This window comes from Carassius auratus, chromosome 3, assembly GCF_003368295.1.
Source record: "Carassius auratus strain Wakin chromosome 3, ASM336829v1, whole genome shotgun sequence".
NCBI classification, from domain to species: Eukaryota; Metazoa; Chordata; class Actinopteri; order Cypriniformes; family Cyprinidae; genus Carassius; species Carassius auratus.
Genome location: NC_039245.1, coordinates 9,904,592 through 9,931,860, shown reverse-complemented (window position 1 = coordinate 9,931,860; position 27,269 = coordinate 9,904,592). Strand labels below are relative to the sequence as shown.

General features: G+C 37.1%; 1 protein-coding gene across 2 annotated transcripts; it reads left to right on the top strand.

Moving 5' to 3' along the window:
• Nucleotides 1–227: 227 nt before the first annotated feature.
• On the top strand, nucleotides 228–26,670 carry aclya (ATP citrate lyase a). Of its 2 annotated transcripts, none has more exons than XM_026208572.1 (28): nucleotides 228–405; nucleotides 11,088–11,266; nucleotides 12,949–13,071; nucleotides 13,859–13,921; nucleotides 14,378–14,568; nucleotides 16,942–17,021; nucleotides 17,708–17,838; nucleotides 18,552–18,670; nucleotides 19,273–19,409; nucleotides 19,563–19,624; nucleotides 19,738–19,855; nucleotides 19,925–20,079; nucleotides 20,344–20,437; nucleotides 20,794–20,935; nucleotides 21,079–21,250; nucleotides 21,357–21,461; nucleotides 22,575–22,771; nucleotides 22,865–22,946; nucleotides 23,086–23,196; nucleotides 23,297–23,424; nucleotides 23,502–23,595; nucleotides 23,675–23,829; nucleotides 23,951–24,101; nucleotides 24,187–24,330; nucleotides 24,455–24,568; nucleotides 24,908–24,990; nucleotides 25,432–25,508; nucleotides 25,655–26,670. In XM_026208572.1, the coding sequence occupies exons 2-28, from the start codon at nucleotides 11,108–11,110 to the stop codon at nucleotides 25,747–25,749; spliced, it is 3,282 nt and encodes a 1,093-aa protein (XP_026064357.1). In that variant the 5' UTR covers nucleotides 228–405; nucleotides 11,088–11,107; the 3' UTR covers nucleotides 25,750–26,670. The 2 variants fall into 2 exon arrangements, with proteins under 2 accessions (XP_026064357.1, XP_026064363.1); XM_026208578.1 differs by having other exon boundaries at nucleotides 21,082–21,250; nucleotides 25,655–26,669.
• Nucleotides 26,671–27,269: the final 599 nt, after the last annotated feature.

Sequence of the window (27,269 nt, the reverse complement as noted above, 5' to 3'; positions counted from 1 at the left end):
CACATTGCACATTCGTGTCAATTTCCGCCCTTAATGTGGTTCGAGGCGCCTTGCTAAACGCCCAATGGTGCAGCCTGATTGGCCGTCCGGCCCGAAATTAACCAATCAATCGCTTGTCCGATGAATCGTTCACTGTTCGAGTGGGCGTGGCCTCGAATCACAGCGGATGGCGAGAGCCAATCAGAGACCGAAGAAATCAGCCAAGGCCATCGTCAGATGTCGGCGTAGAGAAAACAGGAAAAGCTGAAAGCACAGTGAGGGAGGGAGCGAATAGTCACGCTGTCTTGAAGAAAAAGTGTCTCCTGCAACCATATCCCGTCTGTCAACACTCCCAGACAGACTCCGTACACCAGGAGCTCCCTGAAAGGAGAAAACCTGCCACAAGCGTTAGAAGTGCATACACCGGTAAGTGTTTTAAAACCTCAGAGTACTAGTAATACAAACAGAGGATGCTGAAAGATGTCTCTTATTTGCAAGTAACGTTACATTCAGCGAAAAAAATAATATAACAAAACAGAAAATATAAAACGTACAGTGACACAGCTTTTTCTGGCCAAAACACGATAGATCAGCGTGACTTGTCTACATGCATGTTATTTTGGTTATGAAAATAAACCAGTCCTACATCACAGACCCGTACGGGGACAGGTTCATCTGCTCTGTGCCTGTGGTTTAAATGAATTAACGGCTTCGTTAACACCTTTCACGTAGGCGGAAGTCAAAGATGCGTTTTATGTTCTTCAAAAACAAAACAAAACGCAAAAGAAGCGTCAAGAAAAATGAATTAAATTCTGCTAATTTCCTTTAATTATTGAGACGAGTCATGAATGGCTTAATTTAGTAGTATTTAATTTTTTGTCTAATTTTCTTTTAATTATTAGTATGTAATAGTGACTAGAATAAGTTTTGGTTTCAGTTGTTATAAATTAGATATGGAACTTGCACACTGATACTAATTCCATCAGAGACTGATACCTGTTCAGTTAGTCACCAGTGCATGTTGCAATTGTGACTAATCGTGCTTTAAACACTAGTATCTGTTTCATATTGGTATAATGAATGACTATTAGCTAAAGAATTGGAATTTGTATTTCGTGATTAGTTAACGAGTGAATTACTTGCTAGTAATGAATATCTAATATATTAATAACTAGCAAGTAATCCTCTCGTTAACTCACATTTAAAATATTTAACGAAAAGGATGAGTCAGAATGATAAATTGTATTTTATCTCCATCATAAACAGTTCTAAATAAGCTAATGTTCATTAAAAATCTCAACACTTCAGATAACAAGGTGACCTATTTTCCATCATCCGGTTAATATTTACTACAAAGATTTGGTCCAGTTTTTGCATTAGTTTGGACAAAATAGGCAGATAAGCTGAAGAAAAATGTATATTTATTGTCAGAGAGCAGAGGGCTGGTAGCATAAAAGGCTTAACCTAGTCTTAAAATGAGTCATCTCAAGTTTTTTTTTTTTTTTTTTTGGTCATTACATACTTTAGACTGGTCATTACTATTTTTTAAATGCTTACATAAAACCATAGCTTGGTGACTTGGTCTAACTTTAATCCAAAAAGTAAGACTTCTTACCCCTTGGCTAACTATTAGTTGGTCAAACTACTTCTTAAGACACCATCTCAACATGGTGACTAAGTTTATGCAACTGGCTCCAGGTGGCGCTAATGCAACAGCAGAAATAGAGTCATTTCCCTGGTAGCATCTGTTAACAAAGCAGCGCTGCACTTGCTTTATTGCACATTGCACAGAGGGAAGATGAAAAGTAAATGCCATCAAAGCTTTCCTGAAGACAGTCGGTTCTGCCTTATGCATTCATACAGTTCATTCAATCATACATTCCTTCATATAATTTCTCTCAGCAGTCTGCCTTCAGTCATGTTTTCACACAAAACCTACTCTGCATGAGATTTACCACAATTTTTTCCTGTTGCGATTAATTGCTCATGCTTTTATCACGGCAGGCCCGTCGTCAAGGGGGGGCATCGGGGGGCAGTGCCCCCCCAAATGACTTTTTGTGCCCCCCTACGTAACGCACAGAACAATTAACCAAACTTGCATTACTGTGCATTCACACCGCCAGCGTCGAGAGTGTCAGAGGAGCGGCGCGACTTGGCCTTTGAGAGCGTCGAGCAGAGTTGAAATCAAGGCAACTTTATGGTAATGAGCTATGACGCGGTTGGGCAGCAACCAATCGGAACGTAGAAGTCAACCGCTTGAGAGGATTCCAGAGGACGCAGCTCCGATCACATTAGTTCCCAAGCAAAATAGAGGACAGGTTGATTATTGCCGTTTCGCGTTTGCAATAATCTATGATGTGTCCCTGTTTGCATAAAAAATAATTAAAAGTGATACGTGGATCAAGGTGTCTGAGATCGTTCATTTAAAGTAAAGGATCTTAATATTTCGTCCACAACAACATTTAATGAGATTAACATTTAACATTAACCTCCTTGTGGTTAGTCTGCATAAGATCAACAAGTCTATTGGCTTTGCGGCCAGTTTTAATACAAAAGAAGCATTCGGTCTACGTCAGATCGTCTGAGCGCTCTCCAATTTTTCTGCAGCCCAATTTTTCTGCACGCCACCGGTGTGAGCGCGAAGTTAGACGTTCAATATTGAATGTTATTGATTTAGGTTATGATTGCACTAATAACGTTGTTTCAGCAGAACTTGGCTCACAGGAACAGTAATCACTACAACGGTAACAATAGAAATGCATAACACATTACCTTCAGAAATGATTCAGACGATTCATTATTCAACGCATTATTACACAGAACATAATTTTAAATATAATTATATTCATAAATGACTGTTAAAACATCCCAAAACAGCACCCAAACCTTGCAAAGACCTACCTCATTAATTATTCAAATACAACAGCCAATGGCAAGTCTCCAGAAGCAGACCTTTCAATATGTTATTTTTGTGTTAGTAGTTTTATTAATTCAAATTACAATATGCAGTTTGTGTGTATGTATATGTATATATAAACAGAGGTGTCAAGTAACGAAGTACAAATACTTCGTTACTGTACTTAAGTAGAAATTTGGGGTATCTATACTTTACTTGAGTAATTATTTTTCAGCCGACTTTTTACTTCTACTCCTTACATTTTCACGCAAGTATCTGTACTTTCTACTCTTTACATTTTAAAAATAACTTCGTTACTGCTATTTTATTTCGGCTTGTTTTCATTCTGGCTTGTCATAATTGAGAAAAAAAAATATCCAGATAAATCGCGCCATCCGGATGGAGTGAATTTGATTGTGGTTGGATGAGAAGTATAAACATATACCATTCCGACACCCACCCTATTGGTCTGTAGGCGATCCATCCATCGCACCTGCACATGACACAAATCACATCACACTCCAGCAAGGACATAGCCGGTTTTGGGTTCGTTTATCAAAAATTATATTTCTTAAAAGTAGGGTGGAACTGGCTTCCGATCGCCTCAGAGTCAGTCCCCTTAAATTTCATATGAAACCGGCGTCAGACCGCGGTCTCCTCTCTGTCTTTCAGCGCGCTCTGCAATCCGAGCTCAGTGATCAGCCGTGAAACAGTGATTCAATGCGAGCTCAAACAGAGACAGAGGACACAAGGTGTGTGTTTCTCGATAGATTGTTAGAATATCTGTATCCGTGCAGTTCTTTGTCATAAATACAGTTTACAAAAGGGCTCGAGGGAGCAGTCGGTTTCTCATCTAGTATAAAGTTTTCGCTTGTCACCGCGCGCTCATCACAGCCGTTTCCTCCAGCGAAAATCTAGCCCTTAACACATCGAACGCATACTTTAATTACTCTTATTTAAATATACTTAATACACTACTGTGCAAAAGTCTTAGGCACGTTAGTATTTTCACTTAAAAGAATGATGTTCGTCATGATGGTGTGTCAGTATAAAATATCAGTTTATATTTCCAAACATCCATTTTGCCGTCGTCAAACTGCTTGTGCATTCAAAATCGCACTAGATTATTATTAAAATTAATGGCAAACTGATTTTTCCTAAGGACACACTACAGCAAAATATATAAATAACTGACTTAAAACACTCTTTTTGGGGTGAAAATACTATATTTTCTTTTCCATAAAACTTTTGCACAGTACTGTATTTTAAAAACGACATTGTTGCTACTTTATAAAGAATGACCATACAGTAATTCACAGGACTGATTAAAGACAGTGACAGACAGCACTCATCTTAACTAAATATCAGAGTGAGTGACAGAGATACACATTATGTGTGCGTTTGTATTAAATAATGACCCAGATTGTGAAATACATTTATTAGCCTTATTAAGGGAAGCACAACTTGGGAAATGAGAGCATCCAAGGTGAAAGCTATGGATTTATTTTAAATATTTATAATATTCTCTAATGTTATCCATAGTTTTTTTAGGTTATTTTTTTTTAAGTATCGTTTAAGGCACTGTTTAGGCGCCGGTACCGTTTTAAAAGTATCAAAAAAGGCACTGGACCCTACTTAAAAGTTATTATTTCTCACTGGCTCATTTACCAAATGGGGGCTTTCTCTTCATCCTCCACAAATTAAGCTGTAGCTAGTTCGGTAGCCAGACATTTTAATAAATTATCGTTTGCGAATGACGACGCGATTGACAATTTTGTGATAACTAGGCTTTACCAACTTTGTAACCCCGAACACTGGACATAGCGGACATATGTACCGAATATAGGAATCTATCGATTAAGAAGGTATCAGGATTATGAGTTATTTTTAGTTTTTGATTAACAATGTGGATTAATCATTAATTTTGACAGCACTATAATATTTATTGTATATAGACAACCATACAAGGGTAATTGTTACTAAGCCTGCACCAATTTTCTTGTCCATTGCCCTCGCAGATTCCTGCAGCTAAGCTTGGATGTACATTCCATTAAAGCTTATTGATGACATGCCTCTGAAGTTTGACTTTTTGCACCATAACAATAGTTATTGGCAACTAGTCATCATATCTCTAGCTCTTTAATGTATTTGCATTGTACTAAAATGCGTTCATTTTCAGTGGGCATATATGCGGCTGAAAAAAGGTAGCCTAGCCCTAGTGCATCACAAATTTTTCAACATGAACATTTTAATATAACATTATAGTCATTATGGCCTTTAGAAATTTTTTTTTTGAGAGGTGGGGTAGTGCACAATAGGCCCCTCTGGCACGGCCCAAGCTTTTGTTCTTAATGGCATTTTTTCTTACATTACTTTTACTTTTATACTTTAAGTAGTTTTTTAAACCAGTACTTTTACACTTTTACTTGAGTAAAAAGCTTGAGTTGATACTTCAACTTCTACAAAAGTCTTTTTAAACCCTAGTATCTATACTTCTACTTGAGTAATGAATGCCAATACTTTTGACACCACTGTATATAAATCATGCAATTCATTTAGTTAAGCATACAGTATTGTATTGTTTATACGCAATTCCTTTGCGCAGCTGAGCTGCGCGTTGCATGCGATCTCAGAATACATTTTTGGCGGTTTTGGAAATGTTAAGAGACAATAAACAGAGACGTTGAGATCAAACGGTAACGTATTTTATTTGAATAATTGAACAAAACAAGACTATTGTGGTCTATTTTAGTTATAGCCTAATATGGGTTTATGTTATGGTCCGTCTCAGATCATTAAAAAAAGTGTGCCCCCCATGAAAATTAAATGCCCCCCCATTTGGTTTGTTCTGGCGACGGCCCTGTATCACGGTATACGGTATCATCACGGTATTGAAATGTTATTTCAAAAAGTGGTCATAATTCAGTATAACAGGCTAAATAAGCTTTTTCTAACAAAAAATAACTTAACATTTAAATACAATAAAGCAATACAGAAAAATATATAAAGTTAAGTTTTCCATAGATTAATGTGCAAAAGAACTAGAAAGACCAATAGCTATCACTTTTCAATAAGACCTCATTAGTTAACCATTAACATTCACGATGAGCAATAGCTACATTTGTTACAGAAGTTATTAATCTTTGTTAAAAAGAAATACATATAAAAGTCTTAGTTTATGTTATCTCATTAAATAACACAGTTGCAACTTTAAATGCAAGATTAATGAATGTTCAGAATAATTTTTCATTGGCAGTTTGTTAACTAATGAATTAACTAATGTTAACTAATGAAGCCCTAATGTAAATTATGGATTAACAATAAAGAATCAAAACTCTTGGGCATGTTGTGGTCCAGATTAAAATGGAAAAAAAAAAGTTTGAAAAGAATCCTTTTAAAATAAGCCTATTAAGTCTAAATATTTAAAGTATTTGGCTGAACACCATTGCAAATCCACAAATTTGAATGGCTATTTAAATACGTTTTAGAAAGTAGCGCAGCTGCTTTATTTCTGGGGTTTCCAGAGTAAAGGCTGTTTTGCAGGTTTCTGCAGTTTGGCACCATCTGCAGTCAGAGAGTGAACGTGCTTTCATTCAGCACGTCTCTCACATGTTCCCTCATGTGCTTCTCATGCATGCTTGTTTACATCAGAGCGAACATGCATCTTTCAAGCAGCATACAGCAGTGTTGTGCATTTTGACCAGCTGATGGGAATGGTATTCTTAAAATGCATTCTGAATAATTTGTAGTGTATAATTATTCAAGGTATTTAGAGGTGCCCATGATAACAATATCTTGCATATTAATTACCGTGATATATCGCATTACAGAATATCGACACATTTCTATAATTGAAATAATTAAAATATGAAACAGAATAATTTAGACAACCTCAAAGCATATATGTCGAATGTCTTGGCGAGCTACCTCCAACCAGGCCAAGAGCTAAGGTACTTGAGACCCCTGCTTTAGATAAATGGAAATCAGTGAAGATAGTTGTTATAAAATCTTATTTCTGTCTTAAACACTGCAATTTTGTCTTTAATGTTATTCAAATGTAATAGGTCTTATACACGTGTTTGAATCAGATAATATGGGCTGGGTTAGTGTGGAGTGTAATAAGATCAGTATCTGTGACTGAGAAATCCTCCCCGCATCCTTCCAGTGTGATGAATGATACTGCTGCTGTTTTGTGAGTGAGAGAAATGCAGTTATAAACCCGCTGCATCACTACTACTGTGATGCACAAGCTCTTAACCAGCTGTGCAGTACAGTATGAGCGTGTGTGCATGCAACTGGCCAGCACCTGCAGAAAAGTAAGTACGCCATTACCATCTGATGCAATTACCGGGTCATTTCAGGTCACTGGTCATTCTGCATGCAGTAGGATCAATACTACTAAAACACTCTACAGCGGTAATATAGGAAAGTAAATGACACAGTCGCTGTAGCTGAGACTATCTACTGAATCTTTTCTCTTGCTCATCCATCTTACAAAAATGTATCATGATAAACTTTAGCTCTGTCAGTAGTTGCTGCAGTTATTGTTACTAGCCCAAAACCGTAATAAGTAAATATGGTGTGTTTGCCAGTCAGTGTAAGCTGTTAGAATCCTACTGTAACTTCTTGGTTTGATTTATATTTTCTAATAGATAGTTACTGCAGTTTTAGTGGTGAAGCAATATCTCTGTATGGTATTTTAATTTTTTTGCATGCAGTGGTCACAGTGTGATATTTCATAAGAGATGTGAATGTAGACCTCAAATAACAGAAAACGCTGGTACATTGAAAACCTTTAGTGAGAAGCAGTTTTTACTTAGAAGTTGAGTAAGAAGCGAGCAGCAACCACCTGCTCTCTCTTGTAAGGCCAATAAGGAAGTGACTAAAACTGTAATTCATCGACTGGCCGCTTGAGGCTGGCTGCAAAAGGAAGTCAATCCCATGGACTCCCCATGTTAAAATGCTCAACTTTACAGCAGAAAAAAAACATGTTTACAGCCTGGTACAAAAAAATGAGTTTGGTCTGTATAGCTATTTTTACCCTTCATGACAACTGTGTGGGGGTTGAATTTTTTTTACAACTAATCATTTTAAATTATATTAAGCCTTAAAGTTCTGCATAATTAAGGGCGTGGTCACTAGAGTGACAGGTGGATTGCTGCTACTGTCACCGCCGTCATGGTAGGTGGGTATGGTTTCAGCAACCAGCTCCCGCCTTTTTGCCCATTTTTGATCACCCCAGAGTGATGCGCGGTGACGTGCTGCCAAGATGGTGATAGCCCGCTCCGCCCACTTTTGATTTCAACTTCACAAATAATTACAAAGAATTGGCAAGTAACACATTGAATTATACATGATATTTTGAAGTCGAAAGGCTGAAATAGTAGTTTCTTGCAAGGCATACTCCAATAATCTTTTTTTTTTTTCGCTTTGAAAATTTATTTTTTACAGTGTATAAATTCATTTTAAAGACCCATTTTAGGGTGTGAATTAAAAAACCTCTGTGCTCCTTTTGATTATCTTCTTTTAAAATCTGCACCATGATAAAAAATTTTTGCATGTAGTCTGTGGTTGATTTCACATGTTTTCTTGGTTTCCGTGCTATTGTATTGTGCTTGACTTGTTTTACATCACTGGACTCTGCGTGTCCACTTTGACCGAAGTTTGCAGTGATGCTTGATGTCAAATCTAGATGTACATTGATACAGCAATGTGTGAGTGAGGGACTGGGTGTGGTACGATGTTGTAGTTTTGGGTTATTATTATTATTATTATTGGCTTTTTATCAGAACAATGCTGACTACAGAAATATTTGAATGCTCTTTCTTTTCAGTCTGTACGTACATTTACAGTACTCTAGTGATTTGGGTGGGTGATGTGCAGGGATGGTGTTGGGGGTGGAGCCGTCCTCTCTCTTCTTTAGTAAATTGCTGGGTCAAGGACTGGACTGTCTTCTACAGTAACTGAACATTATGTTCTCCTCGCTACATTAATTCTCATTGCAGAAAGGGGAGTGGTGAAAAAAGTGAGACTATTCTCAAGATGCATAAAGAAGATAAAATGACATTATCATTACTTCGTAAAATTTGTGCTTGCAGACAAGCTTATCCATAAATAAAGTTTCTTTTTTTTTGTATGTTAGTAGTAGGCTAGGCTATGATTTAAACATTTAATGTTTATTTTTTTTATATAGATAAAACAGAAACCTGGAAACATTTTTAGTGTTTTCAAGCAAATATAAGATTGCAAGAATTTAAATCTTTTTTATTGTAATGTTGCTGATATGTAAATATATTTTTATAAAGTCAGTTTTTTACACTACTGTTCTAAAGTTTGGAGTCAGTGGGATTTTTCAAAAATGTTTTTGAAAGAACCCATGGTCAGAAATCATTCTCATATGCGGAGTTGCTTTAAGAAATTTTTTTTATTATCATCAATGTTGAATATTGTTGTGCAGCTTAATATTTTTGTGGAAACCATGATGCTTTTTTTAATGATTCTTTGATGTATAGGAAGTTCAAAGGAACAACATTTATTTGTAGGGATGCACGATAATATCGGCACAACATCGGTATCGGCCGATAAAAGCTTAAAATGACCATTATCGGTATCGGCCGATATGAATATTTCTGCCGATGAGCCAAACCGATATTCTCCAAGTGAAATAATTGACCTGTTTTTCAGATGTGAATGTCTGTCTACATTTGCAAAATAATAAATTTATGGTAGAATCAGTACAGAAGAGATACATGGATTTCTCTTCAGTAAAATTAAAGTTTAAATATATCAGTATATATTTGTAAATATATCAGTATATATTTGTATATATATCGATATCGGTATCGGCATCGGCCAAAATTATTTAGAAAATATCGGCATATCGAATATCGGCCAAAATCCAATATCGTGCATCCCTATTTATTTGAAATAGAAATCATTATTCATTTAATGTGTTCTTGCTAAATAAAAGTAGTAATTTCTTTCACCAATGAAAAAAACTATCTTTTGAATGGTAGTGTATTCATTTTTGAATTGTTGTTTCAGCCGATGCACACCATGGTATTAAATACTTGATTTGAGATTGAGTTGGGTTTTGTCAGTCTCTCCCAACTGGTTTATCTTGTCTTTTTGAAACAAAGACGGGTTATGTTGACCCCACTGACAGCCCGGCACTCTCGTTCTCCTGGACGTCCTGACAGGGTTCAGACAGGCGGCGTGATGTCATCTGAACGAGACCTCAGCCTGCCAGTCACAAATGCACTCGTGTATGAGAGTTTACATTGTTGATGGAGAGAATAAAAATAACATCTAGCTTTACTTTAGTTTAGTTTCTAGGTTTAGTTTAATTGGTTATACAGACCGTGTCTGTACCTCAGGCAGTACTGTATGTCTGGATGGGGTTTTTGTGCTGTTCATGATTTGTGGCTGAGTGTCTTTCTATCACGTGCCAATGAGACTGTAGTTAAATGTTGCTCTCATGCACAGCACGAAGTCCAGGGCTAATCGAATTAAGGTGAGCATCAAGCCCATTTTTAGCTGCCTTTCCTGATTCAGGGACCGGTAGAGACAGAGAGATCAGCAGATAAACAAAAAGAAATGTGATAATAGTGTTAGGAAAATACATGTGTCTTTATCAGCAGCATTTTGTTAAAATGTGTAGCTTTTAACTTCTTGGTCTGTTTCCCAGTTAATGTTGTATATTAAATACACATGTACAAATGTATACCTTTTTATACTTCTTTTTTTTTTCTTGTGCAAATGTCAGTGGCTTGTAAATCTATCCTATGTGTGTCCTTTTGAACTATAGGTAACAAAGTGTGTCGCAAATCTAGCAGAAAGTATTCTGTGTGTGTGTGTGTGTGTGTGTGTGTGTGTGTGTGTGTGTGTGTGTAACGTATATGTATATGTATATGTGAATATGTATGTGACCCTGGACCACAAAACCAGTCTTAAGTCGGATATTTGTAGCTATAGCCAAAAAACATTGTATGGGTCAAAATTATCGATTTTTCTTTTATGCCAAAAATCATTTTGATATTAAAAGATCATGCTCCATGAATATATTTTGTTCATTTCCTGATGTAAATATATCAAACTCAATTTCTGATTATTAATATGCATAGTAATATGCATAGCATTTTTAAAAAGTGCTGTTCATTTATTGATCTCAAGTGACGGATGGTTTTGAGTTACCGTGTGTTTTTCTCTGCAGTGCTTTAGTTATCTAGCATCATGTCAGCTAAAGCCATCTCTGAGCAGACCGGGAAGGAATTTCTTTACAAACACATTTGCACTTCAGCCGCTGTACAGAACCGCTTTCGCTATGCTAACGTGACGGCAGAAACCGACTGGAAGCGACTGGTTCAGGATCACCCCTGGCTTCTGACGGAGGTAAGACAGCTGTCGGGAAAAATGGATCTGGGGTCAAAACATCTGTAAAACTGCAAATGCCAAGTGATGCCAATGATCAAAGATGACTTGTGCCCATGAGGCATTTATACACAGGCCAATAATTAAAAAAAAGTAGCAGGTGGAATTAGAGAGCCTGTTCTCCGTGTTCAACTCCGACACATTTACAAACTGGATCATTTTGTACTCTTGGCTAGTAATTGGTAACACTTGGTTTTGATCTCTAGTCATTGATTTGCTTGTTTGCCACAATAATTTTATGTCTTGATTTTATTTATTTGATTTTGTCTTTATGCAGGTTAGTAATGTGAATTTTATCAGCATATCATGTAATTAATAAAAAAAAAAAAAATCATTTTTCATTCAGTTATTCATTCAGTTATGTTAATTAAATTAATTATATATTACATTTATGTAAATTATATTATGAATTAAATTATATTTTTGTTACATTTTATTAAATATTTATATTGTAGTTTCTAAAATCGGTAAGAAAAGTACTTTTTTTCATTTTTTTTTTCATTACATTAACACTATGTACTGTATGTGTATGCATGGGTTTAAAATGATTTGTAATTATTAACAGAATTTTTTTTCTAAATGATTCTCAAATCATCCATTGAATGCTGTTACCAGCAGTTAAAACCAATTAGATTTATAAAAGGAAATTCTGCTGAATACTCCGCATGAAGGATAAGTAAAAGAAATCGTAAAGTGACGCATTGAGGATGTTGGGTGGAGAGGATGGTGGTCATTAGTATGCTGCTTGACTAGCACATCAATTAAGGGAGCTAAAGTGAGTGTAGCAGAGTTTCTCAAGTGACAGTAAGGGACCGTTTCTGCTGAAAAAGCACTCTTAATCACCTTTATGGAGGAGCCAGAGGGTATGATGATATTAGATATGACTCATGTCTCTCCGTCCCCTCCCTATCTTTAGTTAGTGACTGAGACCGTTATATAGAGACCGGCTTAATTAAGAAATCATGAAATTTCTTTTGAACACCCTCCTGCCTTCTGTTTGGGTTTCAAAAAGGAAGTCCAGTTTTATTTAACACACGATGGGCTTTAATTAAACCTGCAAGAGGATTCCGGTTCATTTTAACTGTGTGAATATACTTTTTGCACACCAGTTAATCGGTCCGTGTCAGCAGTTTATGTTTTGCATTCTACGTCAAATCCTGACGAGAGAAAACCAGCATGGCTTGCAGTGCTTAATTTAAAATACCATGTAGAAAATAATAAAGTAATGTTTGCTCTTATCATTTTGAGGACAAAATCTTGTGAACATTGCCCCGATCGGGCGCTGTATCTAGGTTATGTGTGCACGTGTATTCAATGCAGCTTGCCTCGTGTCACTTCATCATCCCGTTCATTAAACTATGACGGGTTACTGCAGAATGTTACTTTGACTGCAGAGAGACGGTCATTGAGACACTCTATATTTTATAGTGTATGAAACAAAGCCGCCATGTACTTTATTAAGCTATTTTCATAGATTTAACATTATATTATCAGTTTGGGAAATACATTAAGTTGACTAGAAACACCAGAGAGCGGAAACGTAATGCACTTATCCGTAATGATTCTGGTGACATAAGGTGGATACAATGCTTAACCTCATGAATAATAATTGATATGTGATTGATTATCATGCTTCTGTCCAGCGGTTGGTTGTTAAGCCGGATCAGCTGATCAAGCGCAGAGGAAAGCTGGGTCTGGTGGGTGTGAACCTGGATCTGGAGGGTGTGAAGAAATGGCTCCAGAGCCGCCATATGAAGGAGACAACGGTGAGGACCGAGACCCAAACCACCTCTTAACCTTTCTTTAGTTTCATTGGCATATTAAAGTGTAAATTGCATTTGCTGTGTGTGCATTTTCTGTTCTGCATGAGTGCAGTTTCAGTAACTCAGCATATTATGTGTCATGTCCTGTATTCAGCCTAAGGGCCGAAAACATATTGCTGAGAGAAAGACAGACATTGTTTTCTTCTTATGTGTTTTGCTGTCTTATGCTGCACAGTGCACACATTTTTTGTTAGTTATTTCTGCAAGGTCTCTCTCTGTCTTTGCTAGACTTGTCATAGCTCCTGTGGACTCTCCCGCTTTCAAGGGAGCATTTCATTGTTTTTCCACCTTGTCATCTCTTTATTAATTTCTCTCTCTCTCTCTCTGAAATGTCACCTCGCCTTCCTCTTTCTTTCTAGCTGATTTATATCAACTGCCCTTTTGGCCCACTGTTTTGACTGCAGCACAAATGAGATTGGTGTGCGTGTATGTGTATGTGTGTGTGTGTTTGGCCTGTGGCTCTGCTTGTCAAATCTTTCGTTTTTCTCCGAGTCCCTGAACACTGAGGTCCAGTCACTTCAGACTGTATGAACACTTGCTCTCCTCTCTCTACCTCCTCCTTCCCATCTCTGGCCTCCTTTTCTTCTGCCTCTTACATAATTCTCTTCTCATTGTGTGTTTTTCATGAAGCTTTTAGACTAATGGTCTAATGGTCAAATTTCTGACATTTAACCCTTTATGGAAAGTCTTACATACAAGCTTTTAAAATGACCATCTCTCTGTCTCTCAGGTGGGGAAGGCTAAAGGCATCCTCAAAAACTTCCTGATTGAACCCTTCGTAGCCCACAAGCAGGTGAGCCCAGAATAATAATAACAATAAACATCATCATCATCATCATCATCACCATAACTGTGTATATGAGTGAAATTGCTAATTTGATTGTCTAATAATAATAATAATAATAATAATAATAATAATAATAATAAAAGCTGCAAAATTATTATTATAAGCCACAATTAAATAATCATGTATCTAACATTTATCTTACTCTTGTCATTGATTTATTTGAATTATTATTATTTGTATTATTATTGGATAATTCAAATAAATGACTTAAAATATATATATTTTATATAAAAAATGTGTAAGATGCAGAATTGTTGTTAATAATACTATAATTCTGCAGCTATTATTATTAATAGTATTATTATTAACTATTTTGCTGCTATTTTTATTATTGTATGTTAATGGATTACTATCCGAGACATGGCTTGAGTGTAACATTGTTGAACTGTGACTTTCCCTCAGGAGGAGGAGTTTTATGTGTGTATCTACGCCACACGAGAAGGAGATTACATGCTCTTCCATCACGAGGGGGGTGTGGATGTAGGAGACGTGGACTCTAAAGCCCTCAAACTCCTGCTGGGAGTGGATGAGAAGATCAGTGCGGACACGGTCAAGAGTCAGCTCCTCACACACGCTCCTGCAGATAAGAAGGAGTGAGTCAGACAATCACATCAAATAAAGAAGTATTACATTTTCTATAAGGATTTAAATCCATCCAGCAGAAATGCATAGATTTTCTCTCCAAATTGTATTGGGATTGAAATTTATAGACTATAATTCTATTTGTCTATAGTTTTTATGTAAAGATTATTTATCATTTTTGTTTGTACTTTATTGTTATGCAAGTCCACAATTATTATTTTATTTATTTTCTGTCAGTTGTGCATGAAAATCAAGATTTAAATTCTGTATAGAAACATCCTTTTTATGCTGATTCACCCTCCTTTGCCATATAAAACCAATTTAGGGGAAATATAACCGTAATTTAATTGCCTCAAATCCCCCTTGGGGGTCACTTCTCCACCCCTGTACGTAAGATGCTTCAGGCAGTTCTTGGTCATGCTATATCAATAACAGTGATCAAAAAAAGAGAGACTGATGGAGCGGAGCGGAGGGCAAGCAAGCGCGGTGCTCTCAGCTCTGCTGGCACTAGTTGAGGTCACTGATCCATTACACAAATGAAATCTTTCCCCTTCCCCCTCTCCTCACACCCCTCACGTCTATAAACTGTCCATCTTTTTGACGGCACACATACACTGACATCTCGTTCTGGCTGGCCGCGCCGTCTTGGCTGACATTGAGATTGACGGGGAGACGGGACGGGTATTCATCCATCTTTTTTCTTTTTTTTTTCTTCCTCCCTCCCTCTCTCTCTCTCTCTCTCTCTCTCATCAGTCAAACACACACACACACAATGTTTTTAGGAAAATTACAGCTTGAAATACAACAATGCAACTCCTTCTCAAATACTGTGGCGTAAACAGTTTTTTCCACCCTCATATCTCCTTTTTGTCATTTTTTTTTTTACTAAACTTATTTACTGTCATCCCACAAGTTCCAAATTCCTCTTGTTCCTCCAGTGATTCAGTCTCCCTGTCATTTATCTGGTATAATTTGTGTTCTCTGGACTATGGACCATGATTATTAATATTTTTTATGACGTAGGTGACTCTCACTTTCTCCTCCTTCACATCTTGCTCTGTTTTCCCTCACTACCTCAAACACCAGCTGTTCCGGCTCACATCAGTGAATCCAGTGTCATTACTCTTCATAGTCTGTCTGTTTCCAGTTTATTTTGTAAACAATATTACAGAAGCGTCAGTGCAGTCAGCATTGCAAAAAGTATGTTCTTAATCCGTATTTTTATTTCATATTTTTTTTGGAAGTACTGCTTACAGATTTTTTTTAATTTTTTTTATGAATACTTTTGTTTTGCATGGATGAGGTTCCATACAGTGGTTTTTATGGAAGCATACCGGTAGCAATATTCAATTTGGAATGTAATATGCAAAATGACAATGCAATATGTAAAATGACAATGCATTTCTGTATTTACATTTACATTTTCCAATACATTTGTGCAACGTTTGGCGCAAAATGAAAATGCAATTACATTATTTTAATTTGCCATTTCACACACTAGTTTTAATATGTAAAATAAATGCAAATTTTAATGCTTTATAAGTTGCAAAATTAAAATGAAAATGTATTACAGAAATGATTAGATATGTATAACACGTTCAAGCAAAAACTGTGGCAAAATTATCATTCAAATGCTCTTTTTCTTAATTGCATTAACACTCACAGTCAAGACACTTACGATTGCATTTTCATTCAATGTCCCGCAATGAATGTAGCAAAATGTGCACATTGAAAATGCATTCCGAGCTGATCACGTCTCCGCCCCCTCGCGCCATGTCAATCACTGCGTGAACAAGGCGGGGCTTGCAGAAGGTCAAGAGACTAAAGATTCGAGAGGATTCAAGTGAGAGAACATGGACAAGACAGTTGGTCCATGCACGTTTTGATCATTTTGGTTTATGGCTTCAATATTTAATTCGCACTTGTGGCAAATCAGCATGCTATAATGTTTCTGAAGGAACACTGAACACTGGAGTGATTATGCTGAAAATTCAGTTTTGCATCACAGCAATAAATTGTTACAAATTAAAATATAACCTTTTATTTAATACATTTAGTAATATATTACCGTTTTGTATATTATATTTTTTATTATATTTAATATATAACTGTATTAAACCACTATCCTTTAAACACTAGTATATCTAAAAAAAAATTCTAACAAGTGCCAGTGGATAGATAAATCTAAACTTCATTTTAGAGTATCTAACAAGTCTGTTTTGCTTTGACTTTCCAGTAATTAAATTGTCAAGGACAAATCCACATATTTACTTTGTGTGACTTCAAAGATGAGGTGAAACTAAACTACTTTTGTGTCCATTTTAGCACATTCAAAATATTTTATGTAACTATTCTGTTAAGGGAATTTTTTTTTATTTCTGCAGGATGTTGACTAGTTTCCTGGTGGGGTTGTTTAACATGTATGAAGACTTGTACTTTACATACTTGGAGATCAACCCTCTTGGTAAGACACAAAAGCCACCCATCCCACCTCAGCTGACAGTCTCTTCTGGATGATGTTTATTGTGCACCCAGCTGTACTTCTGATTCAGTTCTTCCCAAAGTCTGGGCACTGTTGATTCACTCTATGGAGACCAAAGAAAGACAGTAAAAGTTCTACTAGCTCGTTACATTTGGATGACTAAGAACAAATCTTATATTCACACTATTGATTTGCTTACTTTCCTTCATTACTGAAGACTAAACTCCGATCCAACTTGGTGTGAAAAAAACATCATAGAATTTTTTGAGGAAAGATTTAATTTGATCAAATTAAGGTTAATTAATTAACATGGATGCTGTTTGATGGTGACTGGGAATGTTTCATAGGGCACTAATTAATAACCACTGAGGGCCCTATGGCATCTGTTCCTGTGTTGTGAACGGAGTTTCAAACTTCCTTTGATGTTCCTCTTCATGTTTTTGTCTATAATAAGCCAAGGTTTTAACATTTTTGCATATTTGAACAAGCAGTGAAAGTGAAAAGTCTGTTAGGAAATACACTCTGTCTACATGAGTTTCTCATAGCATTTCACTTTTTTTTTAAACAATAAAATCACACACATGCCAATAATAATCAAAATCAGTCACATCAGTCTGTAAAAATAAAAAATAAAACTGGGATTAACAAACGCTGTCTTTCTCTGTCAGTGGTCACTAAGGATGGAGTGTATGTGCTGGACATGGCTGCTAAAATCGATGCCACAGCCGATTACTTGTGTAAAGCCAAGTGGGGTGATGTGGAGTTTCCCCCTCCCTTCGGCAGAGAGGCCTATCCTGAGGTAACATGTAGACGTGTATTTTGTTGATTAATGCAGTTCATTTTCAGTGACCGTTGCCATTCAAGTATTAATTTGTACGAGTTTATCTGTAAGCCCAACTAGGAACGGGAAGGAAACTGCTTGTACTTATCTGATTCTGCTGCGTTTGCTTACTTTCACTTCTTCTAAAGAATATGATTTAATAATTCATTAGAGGCAGTCTTTCATAAATCATTCATTCACCACACACCAACACTATCACAGTGATCAGTCTTGGAGAAAGAGAGGGTGAATTGTCATTTTTTGCAGTATGTGTTGAGGCAATGTTTATCTGACAGAGGGCAGGTTTATTTGATTTCACACACACACACACACACACACACACACACACAGATACAAAAGCTGTTACAAAAGACCGGTTTAGCTGGAATAAAATTGGTGTTGGTGTATTAATAAATAACTTTTGGTATACTCTTTTACATATCTGTCAGATGTGTCACTGTAATTGGTTGTTGATCCATATGGGTTAGGCAGAGAAGAGTGTTGGCTTCATTAAATATTTGACCAACACACAGTCCACAAGCCATTTCTGTTTACCGTGTCTTCACACCAGAAACGAATGAGTTTCTGCTGCTTTTTATCATCTGCTTCTCTTATAGCATTTTACTAGTAGATACACTTTTTGTAATTTGTTTTTAATTTACCATGTGAAACTTTTCATGACATTCCTGTAGGAGGCATACATAGCGGATCTAGATGCTAAGAGCGGCGCCAGCCTCAAGCTGACTCTCCTGAACCCTCGCGGACGGATCTGGACGATGGTGGCAGGGGGCGGAGCTTCTGTCGTCTACAGGTACCTGTCGCTCAGGAGTTATCTAGTTCGTACATGATGAATGAATGTTAACTCTTAGTGTTAACTGTTACAGATTTGTAATGGCATGAGGATGAGTCAATGACTGAATTTTCATTTCTAAATGAAATCCTAATGAGGGAAATCCTTAACCGTAGCTTGGATTATGAAACTTGCAGTAAGAGGCCGTTTGAAGGAAGATGCTGGTGTAATGAGCTGAACATAGAATGAGAGATGAAGCCGATACCTGTATGAGCCAGACTCTGAGAGCTAAATGACATGATAACGGTTATCTAGAGGTTTATCTTTCACTGCTGCACCTGTCCTTCTCTGGATGGAGAGAGGAGATGGAGCGAGAGAAAGCGTTGTGAGATTAATTAGGATGTGTATGTGCTGTCCTATGAGAGTAGAGCAGAAGATCAAGACACCAAATGTATTTCTCTTTAATGCTGATAAACTAACAAACAAATTAAACGGATGTTTCATTTACTGGTTAATACTGACTTGTTCTGTTTCCTGTGTTTCCTAATGTTGTGATTTCTGTCATAAATGTTCTTGACATGAAAGCCAACAGTTCAACGTATTGCATTTCTCCTCACTTTTAGTGACACAATCTGTGATCTGGGCGGAGTTGATGAACTGGCCAATTACGGAGAGTATTCGGGTGCTCCGAGTGAGCAACAAACATACGACTACGCCAAGACCATCCTCTCCCTCATGACCCGTGAGAAACACCCAAATGGTACGTCAACTAAGATCTTAAAGTTCAACTTTCTTTAGAAGTTTGATTTGAGAACTTAAAGTAGGCAGACGTGCCCCGAACTTGAGAATCCCACCTTTACAGTATATAAATATTGTATGTCCGGTATCTAATGTATCATTGTTTCTTGTGTAGGTAAAGTCCTGATCATTGGAGGCAGCATTGCCAACTTCACCAATGTAGCTGCAACATTCAAGGTTTGATCATAGAGTCCATCATGCTGTGCATGTGCATTTGTGTCATCTATCTTCATCAGCGCACATATGAATATTGTAACATCATGTGTTTGTTTGGCTGCTTTGTGTATCAGGGTATCGTCAGGGCTATCAGAGATTACCAGGTCCCTCTGAAAGAGCATGAGGTCACTATATTTGTCCGTCGTGGCGGCCCGAACTACCAGGAAGGTTTAAGAGTGATGGGAGAAGTTGGTGAGTTTGTGCATGTGTACATAAAGTCAAATCTTTAAGACTTGATCTCATGTGTGTTTGTGTGTGCAGGAAAGACCACTGGTATCCCCATTCATGTATTTGGGACTGAAACCCACATGACTGCTATAGTTGGAATGGCACTAGGTCATCGGCCAATCGCCACACAGCCTCGTGTTGCCGCCCACACTGCTAACTTCCTTCTCAACACTAGCAGTGGTACCACAGTGAGTGATTGTGTGACTTGATCTCATGTCCGTGTGTGTGTGTGTGTGTGTGTGTGTGTGTGTCTTTCTTTATGTGTGCTTGCATTAAAAACCTCTCATAGCTTGAAGCATGCCATTAGATGATCAAGGGCTTTTAGTAATGTTTCCTATTGTTGAGTCTTTTTCCACTGCTTTTAGAGATCACGAGTGCTGCTTGTACTGAACTATGAGTGTCACTGATATAGTTTGACAATTTCTTTCTACTGCTCTCTCTCCTGCTCCCAGACTCCTGCCTCGTCCAGGTCTGCCTCTTTCTCTGAGGTCAAAACTGGAGCAGAAAACTCATCAGCTCAAAAGACCCGTGCTGGACTTCCTCCAGGTTTGTGCAAATGGGATCACACTCCCACAAGCAGACAGTATTCACAGTAACTGAATGTTTGTTGGGATTTCTGGCATTGTACATAAGCAAACAATAAAGGCATGAGAGAAGGGTAGGATCAAAGCAATGCAAATACATATACATAAAATATAAGAGGACTGTGAGTCTCTGAGTCTCACTTCTAATGGGAAGCCGTGGCCTAGTGGTTAGAGAGTTTGACTCCTAATCCTAAGGTTGTGGGTTCGAGTCTCAGGCTGGCAGTACCATGACTTAGAGGGAGGAGCAGTTGGGGGTTCAGTGTCTTGCTCAAGGGCCAACTGTTGTTTCTCATTGTCCTCCTGTATTTATCTCGGTAGCCAAAAGCACCACTCTGTTCAGTGACCACACCAAGTCTATAGTGTGGGGGATGCAGACGCGTGCAGTGCAGGGCATGCTGGACTTCGATTATGTGTGCTCGCGTCAAGAGCCGTCAGTAGCAGCCATGGTTTACCCCTTCACGTGAGTCATATGCTTCCATTTAAAACCATAATAGGAGACAGTTTTCATTATAGAGTGATGTTTAGGAGTCCCAGATTGAATGTCCTTATATCACACATACTGTATGCATATTTGATCTTAAAACACATTATTTCTATTTTAAGCAGTGGAGACCATAAGCAGAAGTTTTATTGGGGTCATAAGGAGATCCTGCTGCCGGTCTATAAGAACATGGCTGATGCGATGAAGAAACATCCAGAAGTAGATGTGCTGATCAGTTTTGCCTCCCTGCGCTCTGCCTACGACAGCACCATTGAGACCATGCAGTACCCACAGGTCTGAGATCAGCATCAGATCAAACTATATGTTCATCTACTATTGCTTAAATGTTTGTTTACAAACCAGTGTCATCTGACTGTTCTGTGTGGTTTGTTGTATATAGATCCGCACTATAGCGATCATAGCTGAGGGGATTCCAGAGGCTTTGACTCGCAAGATCATCAAAATGGCAGAGGAGAAGGGAGTCACTATCATTGGTCCTGCAACGGTATGACTCCAAACTGCCTTTCTGTGTGTAGCTGTGTGTATACTCTGGGACAAATTGATTGGAATAATTGTAGGTGTGTGTGCCCTCTACAGGCCAAAAAATGTTGATGTTTGTAAGTTTAATAATAAACGTTGACATTAACAATGATAATAAAATGTATTCGAAGAAAGAGTTTATTAATTTTACATTACATATATACATTTTTATTTTATTATTAATATTTACGGTAGTAGTACTGTAGTAGTTGTAGTGGTAATTGTTGTTATTATTAAAGTAAGTAAACATTTTATTATATTACATAAATATATTAATAAATAAATATTGATAATAAAACAATAATAATAAATTAGTTCTATATTATAACTATAATTTAAATTTTTCATTTAAATAACTGAATGTTATATTGTTATATACATTGGAGAATAAAAAAATGTTTAATTCTACAGTGCACATACAATTGTTGTTAATTATTACTATTTATACCAGTTATATAAAACAAAACAAAAAATAGATTTTATGTATAATGACATTAGAATTGGAAATCATTATTTTTAATAGCAATAATAATAATAATAATAATCACTTTTATATGTTATAACTTGACTATTAATTAATTACTAATTTATTAAAAACTCATTTATTAACTATATATATTTTAGGAAAAATACAATATTTTTTATTGATTATTTAATGCAAGTAAAATGATGTTTATTATTATTGTACTTTATATATAAGATTTTTTTAATACATTGTAATGATGTAAGTTGATATAATATTAATGTTGTATGTTATATTATTATTAAGTGTGTGTGTGTGTGTGTTCTGATATATATGGTTAATAAGGACACACGTGAATAATGACATGGGTACTACAATGTAAGCATGATTTATGAGGACACTTCCTGTGTCCCTGTAAAATAAAATACTTAAAAAACAAACAAAACGGTGTTTTATGAAATAAAAAAATTGCCAGTAGTTTTCTGTAACGGGTAGGTTTATGTGTAGGTTGTTGTAGGGCGCTAGCAAATACAGTTTGTACGTTATTAAAACCATTACACCTATGGAAAGTCCTTGTAAACCACAAATGCAAGTGTGTGTGTGTGTGTGTTGTAGGTTGGCGGTATTAAACCAGGCTGTTTTAAGATCGGTAATACGGGTGGGATGCTGGATAACATCCTGGCGTCTAAGCTGTACAGGCCGGGCAGTGTGGCCTATGTCTCCCGCTCTGGTGGGATGTCCAACGAGCTCAATAACATCATCTCACGCACTACAGACGGAGTTTATGAAGGAGTTGCCATCGGAGGAGACAGGTGTGTGCTCAATACTGTAAATGGTTTGATTCATTGGATCAGTGTAACGGTTTGCGTGTGAGGTTAAACCTGTGGGGCATGTGTTTCCTGCAGGTATCCAGGCTCTGTCTTTATGGATCACGTGTTGAGGTATCAGGACACACCCGGAGTCAAAATGATTGTTGTGCTCGGAGAGGTTAGAGAAAGACATTTGTCCAGCTACTTACAGCCCTTTCTTCCTCCTCTTTAAAAATAAGTTCACGGTCACTATAAATTAATTATATAGAAATCTATAAAATTCACAATACATTCAGAGGTCTTCTCTTTGCTTATAGATTGGAGGAAATGACGAGTACAAGATTTGCAAGGGCATTAAAGAGGGCAGGATCACCAAACCTGTGGTCTGCTGGTGCATAGGAACCTGCGCCACCCTGTTCTCATCTGAGGTACAATGTGTCCAAAAGACCTGTTTAAGCAACTGTGAGTTTAACCTGCTTCAAATCTTAATGGCTGAATAAACTGATTGAATCCTGCTTTTGTGTTCAGGTCCAGTTTGGCCACGCCGGAGCTTGTGCTAACCAGGCGTCTGAGACTGCACTTGCTAAGAACAAAGCTCTGGAAGAAGCAGGAGCCTTTGTGCCCAAGAGCTTCGACGAGCTGGGAGACGTCATCAAGTATGTCGTCTTTGTGGACTTCCAAATTGAACTTCTTAACCTAGCCTTCATTAACCACATGTTTGTGTGTCCTATAGATCTGTGTATGATAATCTAGTAGCCCAGGGTGTGATTGTGCCTGCTAAAGAGCTTCCTCCTCCCACGGTGCCGATGGATTACTCTTGGGCTCGAGTGAGTATGAACAACATGCGTTTTGTAGAAGAGTCTTGTCTGGTGGTTAAGCAGCATCTCTTCTGTTCTCTCTTTGTAGGAGCTGGGACTGATCCGTAAACCGGCGTCCTTCATGACGAGTATCTGTGATGAGAGAGGACAGGAGCTCATTTATGCAGGCATGCCCATTACTGAGGTCTTTAAGTCTGAGATGGGGCTGGGCGGCACCCTCGGCCTGCTCTGGTTCCAGAGGAGGTATGTGTCACTGTCTGTTTAGTAGTAATATTCTAGTAGTATTTTTATTATAAAATCTCATAAATTATGTTGTTATTAAGAATGAGATTGGGACTTTCAGCTAATCTGTGTATTGCTGCAGGCTGCCGCGCTATGCCTGTCAGTTCATCGAGATGTGTCTGATGGTGACGGCGGATCACGGTCCTGCTGTCTCTGGAGCTCATAACACCATAGTGTGTGCGCGGGCTGGAAAAGACCTGATCTCCAGCCTGACCTCAGGACTCCTCACCATTGTACGAAATGAAACCCTTTCTCACTTACGGTCTGCTTGGCATCAGAAGTGCGTCTTGTTTCATCACTGGCTCTGTTTGTGTTTAGGGGGACCGTTTCGGAGGTGCCCTGGACGCAGCTGCGAAGCAGTTCAGCAAGGCGTTCGACAGTGGCATGCTGCCTATGGAGTTTGTCAATAAAATGAAGAAAGATGGCAAACTCATTATGGGCATCGGACACCGGGTGAAATCGGTGAGTACACCAACACACGAAAATCCAAAGTGTTCAAAAATGTGTAATATTGTAATTTCACACCGTTTCTCACAGTTTTGTTTTACTGGCTTTACTGAATGATTTATTTATTTATTTTTATCAGATCAATAATCCTGACATGCGGGTCCAGATCCTCAAAGACTTTGTGAAGCAGCACTTCCCTGCCGCTCAGCTGCTGGACTACGCTCTGGAGGTGGAGAAGATCACCACCTCAAAGGTACAAACACTTGCATGTGTCTTGGATTTACGGCTGGTATTAGCGTTGTCCACGGAAGTAATATTGTAACTGAACCCAGTGAGAAATGCACTGTAAAATCTTTCTCCCTCTCATTAAAATTGCTGACCACATTGATTCCTGTTGAAATGATTTCATTTCCTCAATGAAAGTTTCACCATGCAACAGTAAATGTGACTGCAGCTTTAAAAGGAAAATAAGAAAAGCATTGAACATCCAGAGAAACATACATGTATGCTCAAAGCATCAGCTATGAATAAATGTCAATGAAAACATTTAGATCATCCTAATTTAATCTCATAAAATCTCTCTCTTTATCAGAAACCAAACCTTATCCTGAATGTTGATGGTTTCATTGGAGTGGCATTTGTGGATCTTCTGAGAAACTGTGGTGGCTTTACTCGGTGAGAAAAAAAAGTGTATTATTTCTACTTACTTATTTTAATTAAATGTATAATTTTTCATCGTTATATATCATAGTCTTTTATAGGCTTGGCATTCATTTTTATATTTTATATTATTCTTTTAATTACATTTTTTATTCTGTTATGCACTTTTTAGTGGGATTTATATATATATATTTTTTTTAACTTTTAGTTTAATTTCAGTTTTAGAAATATAGTACCTCAACTTAAAATTATTTCATTTAGCTGCCAAGAGATCATTTCTAAGGTTTTTTTTTCTTTCTAATATTTATATTTTACTTTATTTCAGCTTATTTTCAGTTAACGAAAATTATTTTCAATCTTAACTAAAGTTAAAAACACTGGCAAAGTAGAGTGTTCACATAAATGGTAGTAAAAATAACAATGATCTCTCACACACTTTATTTTTCTCTTTTACAGTGATGAGGCCGATGAGTTTGTGGAGATTGGAGCACTGAATGGAATCTTTGTGTTGGGACGCAGCATGGGGTTCATAGGTGTGTGTGTGTGTGTGTGTGTGTGTGTGTGTGCGTGCGCGTGTGTGTGTGTGTGTGTGTGTGCGCGCGTGTGAGAGAGATCTATCTCTGACGTGTCTGTTATGAAATAATGTTATTTAAACAACCTTATCTCTCTTTTTATGCAGGTCATTATCTGGACCAGAAGCGCTTGAAGCAGGGTTTGTACCGCCATCCTTGGGATGATATTTCTTATGTACTTCCAGAACACATGACCATGTAATGACAGATTCCAGATCTCACTAAACCTGTGCACTATGGAAGTAAAATAAGTTTTTATGTATGTGTAAATGTCTACATGCACTCCTCCAAATGTGAGTGTTTGCGTTACAATCTTCTTCTCTCTAGTGTTTGTGATCTTGTGTAAGAGTGAGAGTTTTCTTCTGTAAACTGTAATTGTAACCTGTGAATAACCTAAATTCCTAGTATTGATTGTGCAACGTCATTTTAAAACTGTGAAAAAATTCGAACACATTCCATTTTTCTGTAGTAAGCATCTCATGTACAGTATATCTAAAACACGAAGACCTGCTTGTCATGTCAGTGTGCATACAAAAGGGAAATTAGATAAGAAACTAAAATGCCTGGTTGATGTAAACTTCTCAGTGTCATTTATTTTTAGTGGTGGTGACCGCACACTGAACTTGTGAAAGAGCACTTAAAGAATGTAAATGTCAGACTTATCTGTCCTGATAGCTAGGCTGTGCTTTTTCAATGTTATTTTGAGTAGTATCTTGTCAAAAGTGAGATCCATAATTAACCCAGTGCAATTATCCACTGCGCATAACAGTATGCAGTAGCTTCATGCATGTCTTTATAAGTCGTCTTAAATGTCAAACCAACTAATTTGCAGGAAAAAAAGAAAGTTGCTATTTTTATGAACTAATAAATATATATATATATATTATACAGATCAAACAAGTATTTTGGCCACCAGTGTTATTTGTAAATGTTCTGCATGCCACAAAGTTCACAATGTTTACAGTCCATCTGTGCAGCTGTTCAGTGTCAGATATTTACTTCAATGATCTGGTTAAAAATAACATTTATTCTAAAAATGTAATCTCTTTTTTTTTTTTTTTTTCATTCAATCCATGCTCAGCTGTGATGACCATTAAACTGAATTCTGTTTTAAAGCAGATTCACTGGGTATGTGTTGTAGTTTTTCTTTTCTTTTCTGTTGTTTTAGATGAATTGCTCTATGAACAACACTGATGATGATTTGGTATTGTTGGTTATTGAAGAAATGTTCCCTAGATGGCAGTGTCCTAATGCACAAATGCTGAAGCTCAAGCTTTGGACAAATGAGGATCTAAAAAATTTTTCAGACCCCCTTGAGTGTTGATTGAAATACCTTTAGTCCATAGACCTTCGTCATGGTATTGTCATATTAAATTTTTGACAATGAAAATGAGTCTATAGCCCCTTTCGGACACCCTTTTCCATATAATTACCTAATGTGGTAATGTAATGTCTCTTCTTTTACAACATTAGTGAACGTGAAAGTGAATGTGATTGGTGTTGAATTCAAGCAGGGGTGTCAAGATTTGAAATCACTCTACTTTCTGGAAATTTTGTCAGAAATGTGGCTAAGAAAATCAACAAACAGGAAGTACCTCTTGTAAAGTTCACTGAAATGACATTGACATAGGATTTAGACTAAATTAACTGTTAAGGATATAAATCCGTTATAAATAAAACAATGTTCTAAATTATCAAATTATATTTGTGAGGAAATTACGC

Bases quoted from the DNA above. Each gene is read 5' to 3' on its own strand.
- aclya (XM_026208572.1), top strand. From the start codon at position 11,108: ATGTCAGCTAAAGCCATCTCTGAGCAGACCGGGAAGGAATTTCTTTAC. The intron at 17,022-17,707 runs GTAAGACACAAA...TTTCTCTGTCAG, and splicing joins CTTGGAGATCAACCCTCTTG to TGGTCACTAAGGATGGAGTG. The intron at 19,410-19,562 runs GTACGTCAACTA...TTTCTTGTGTAG, and splicing joins CCGTGAGAAACACCCAAATG to GTAAAGTCCTGATCATTGGA.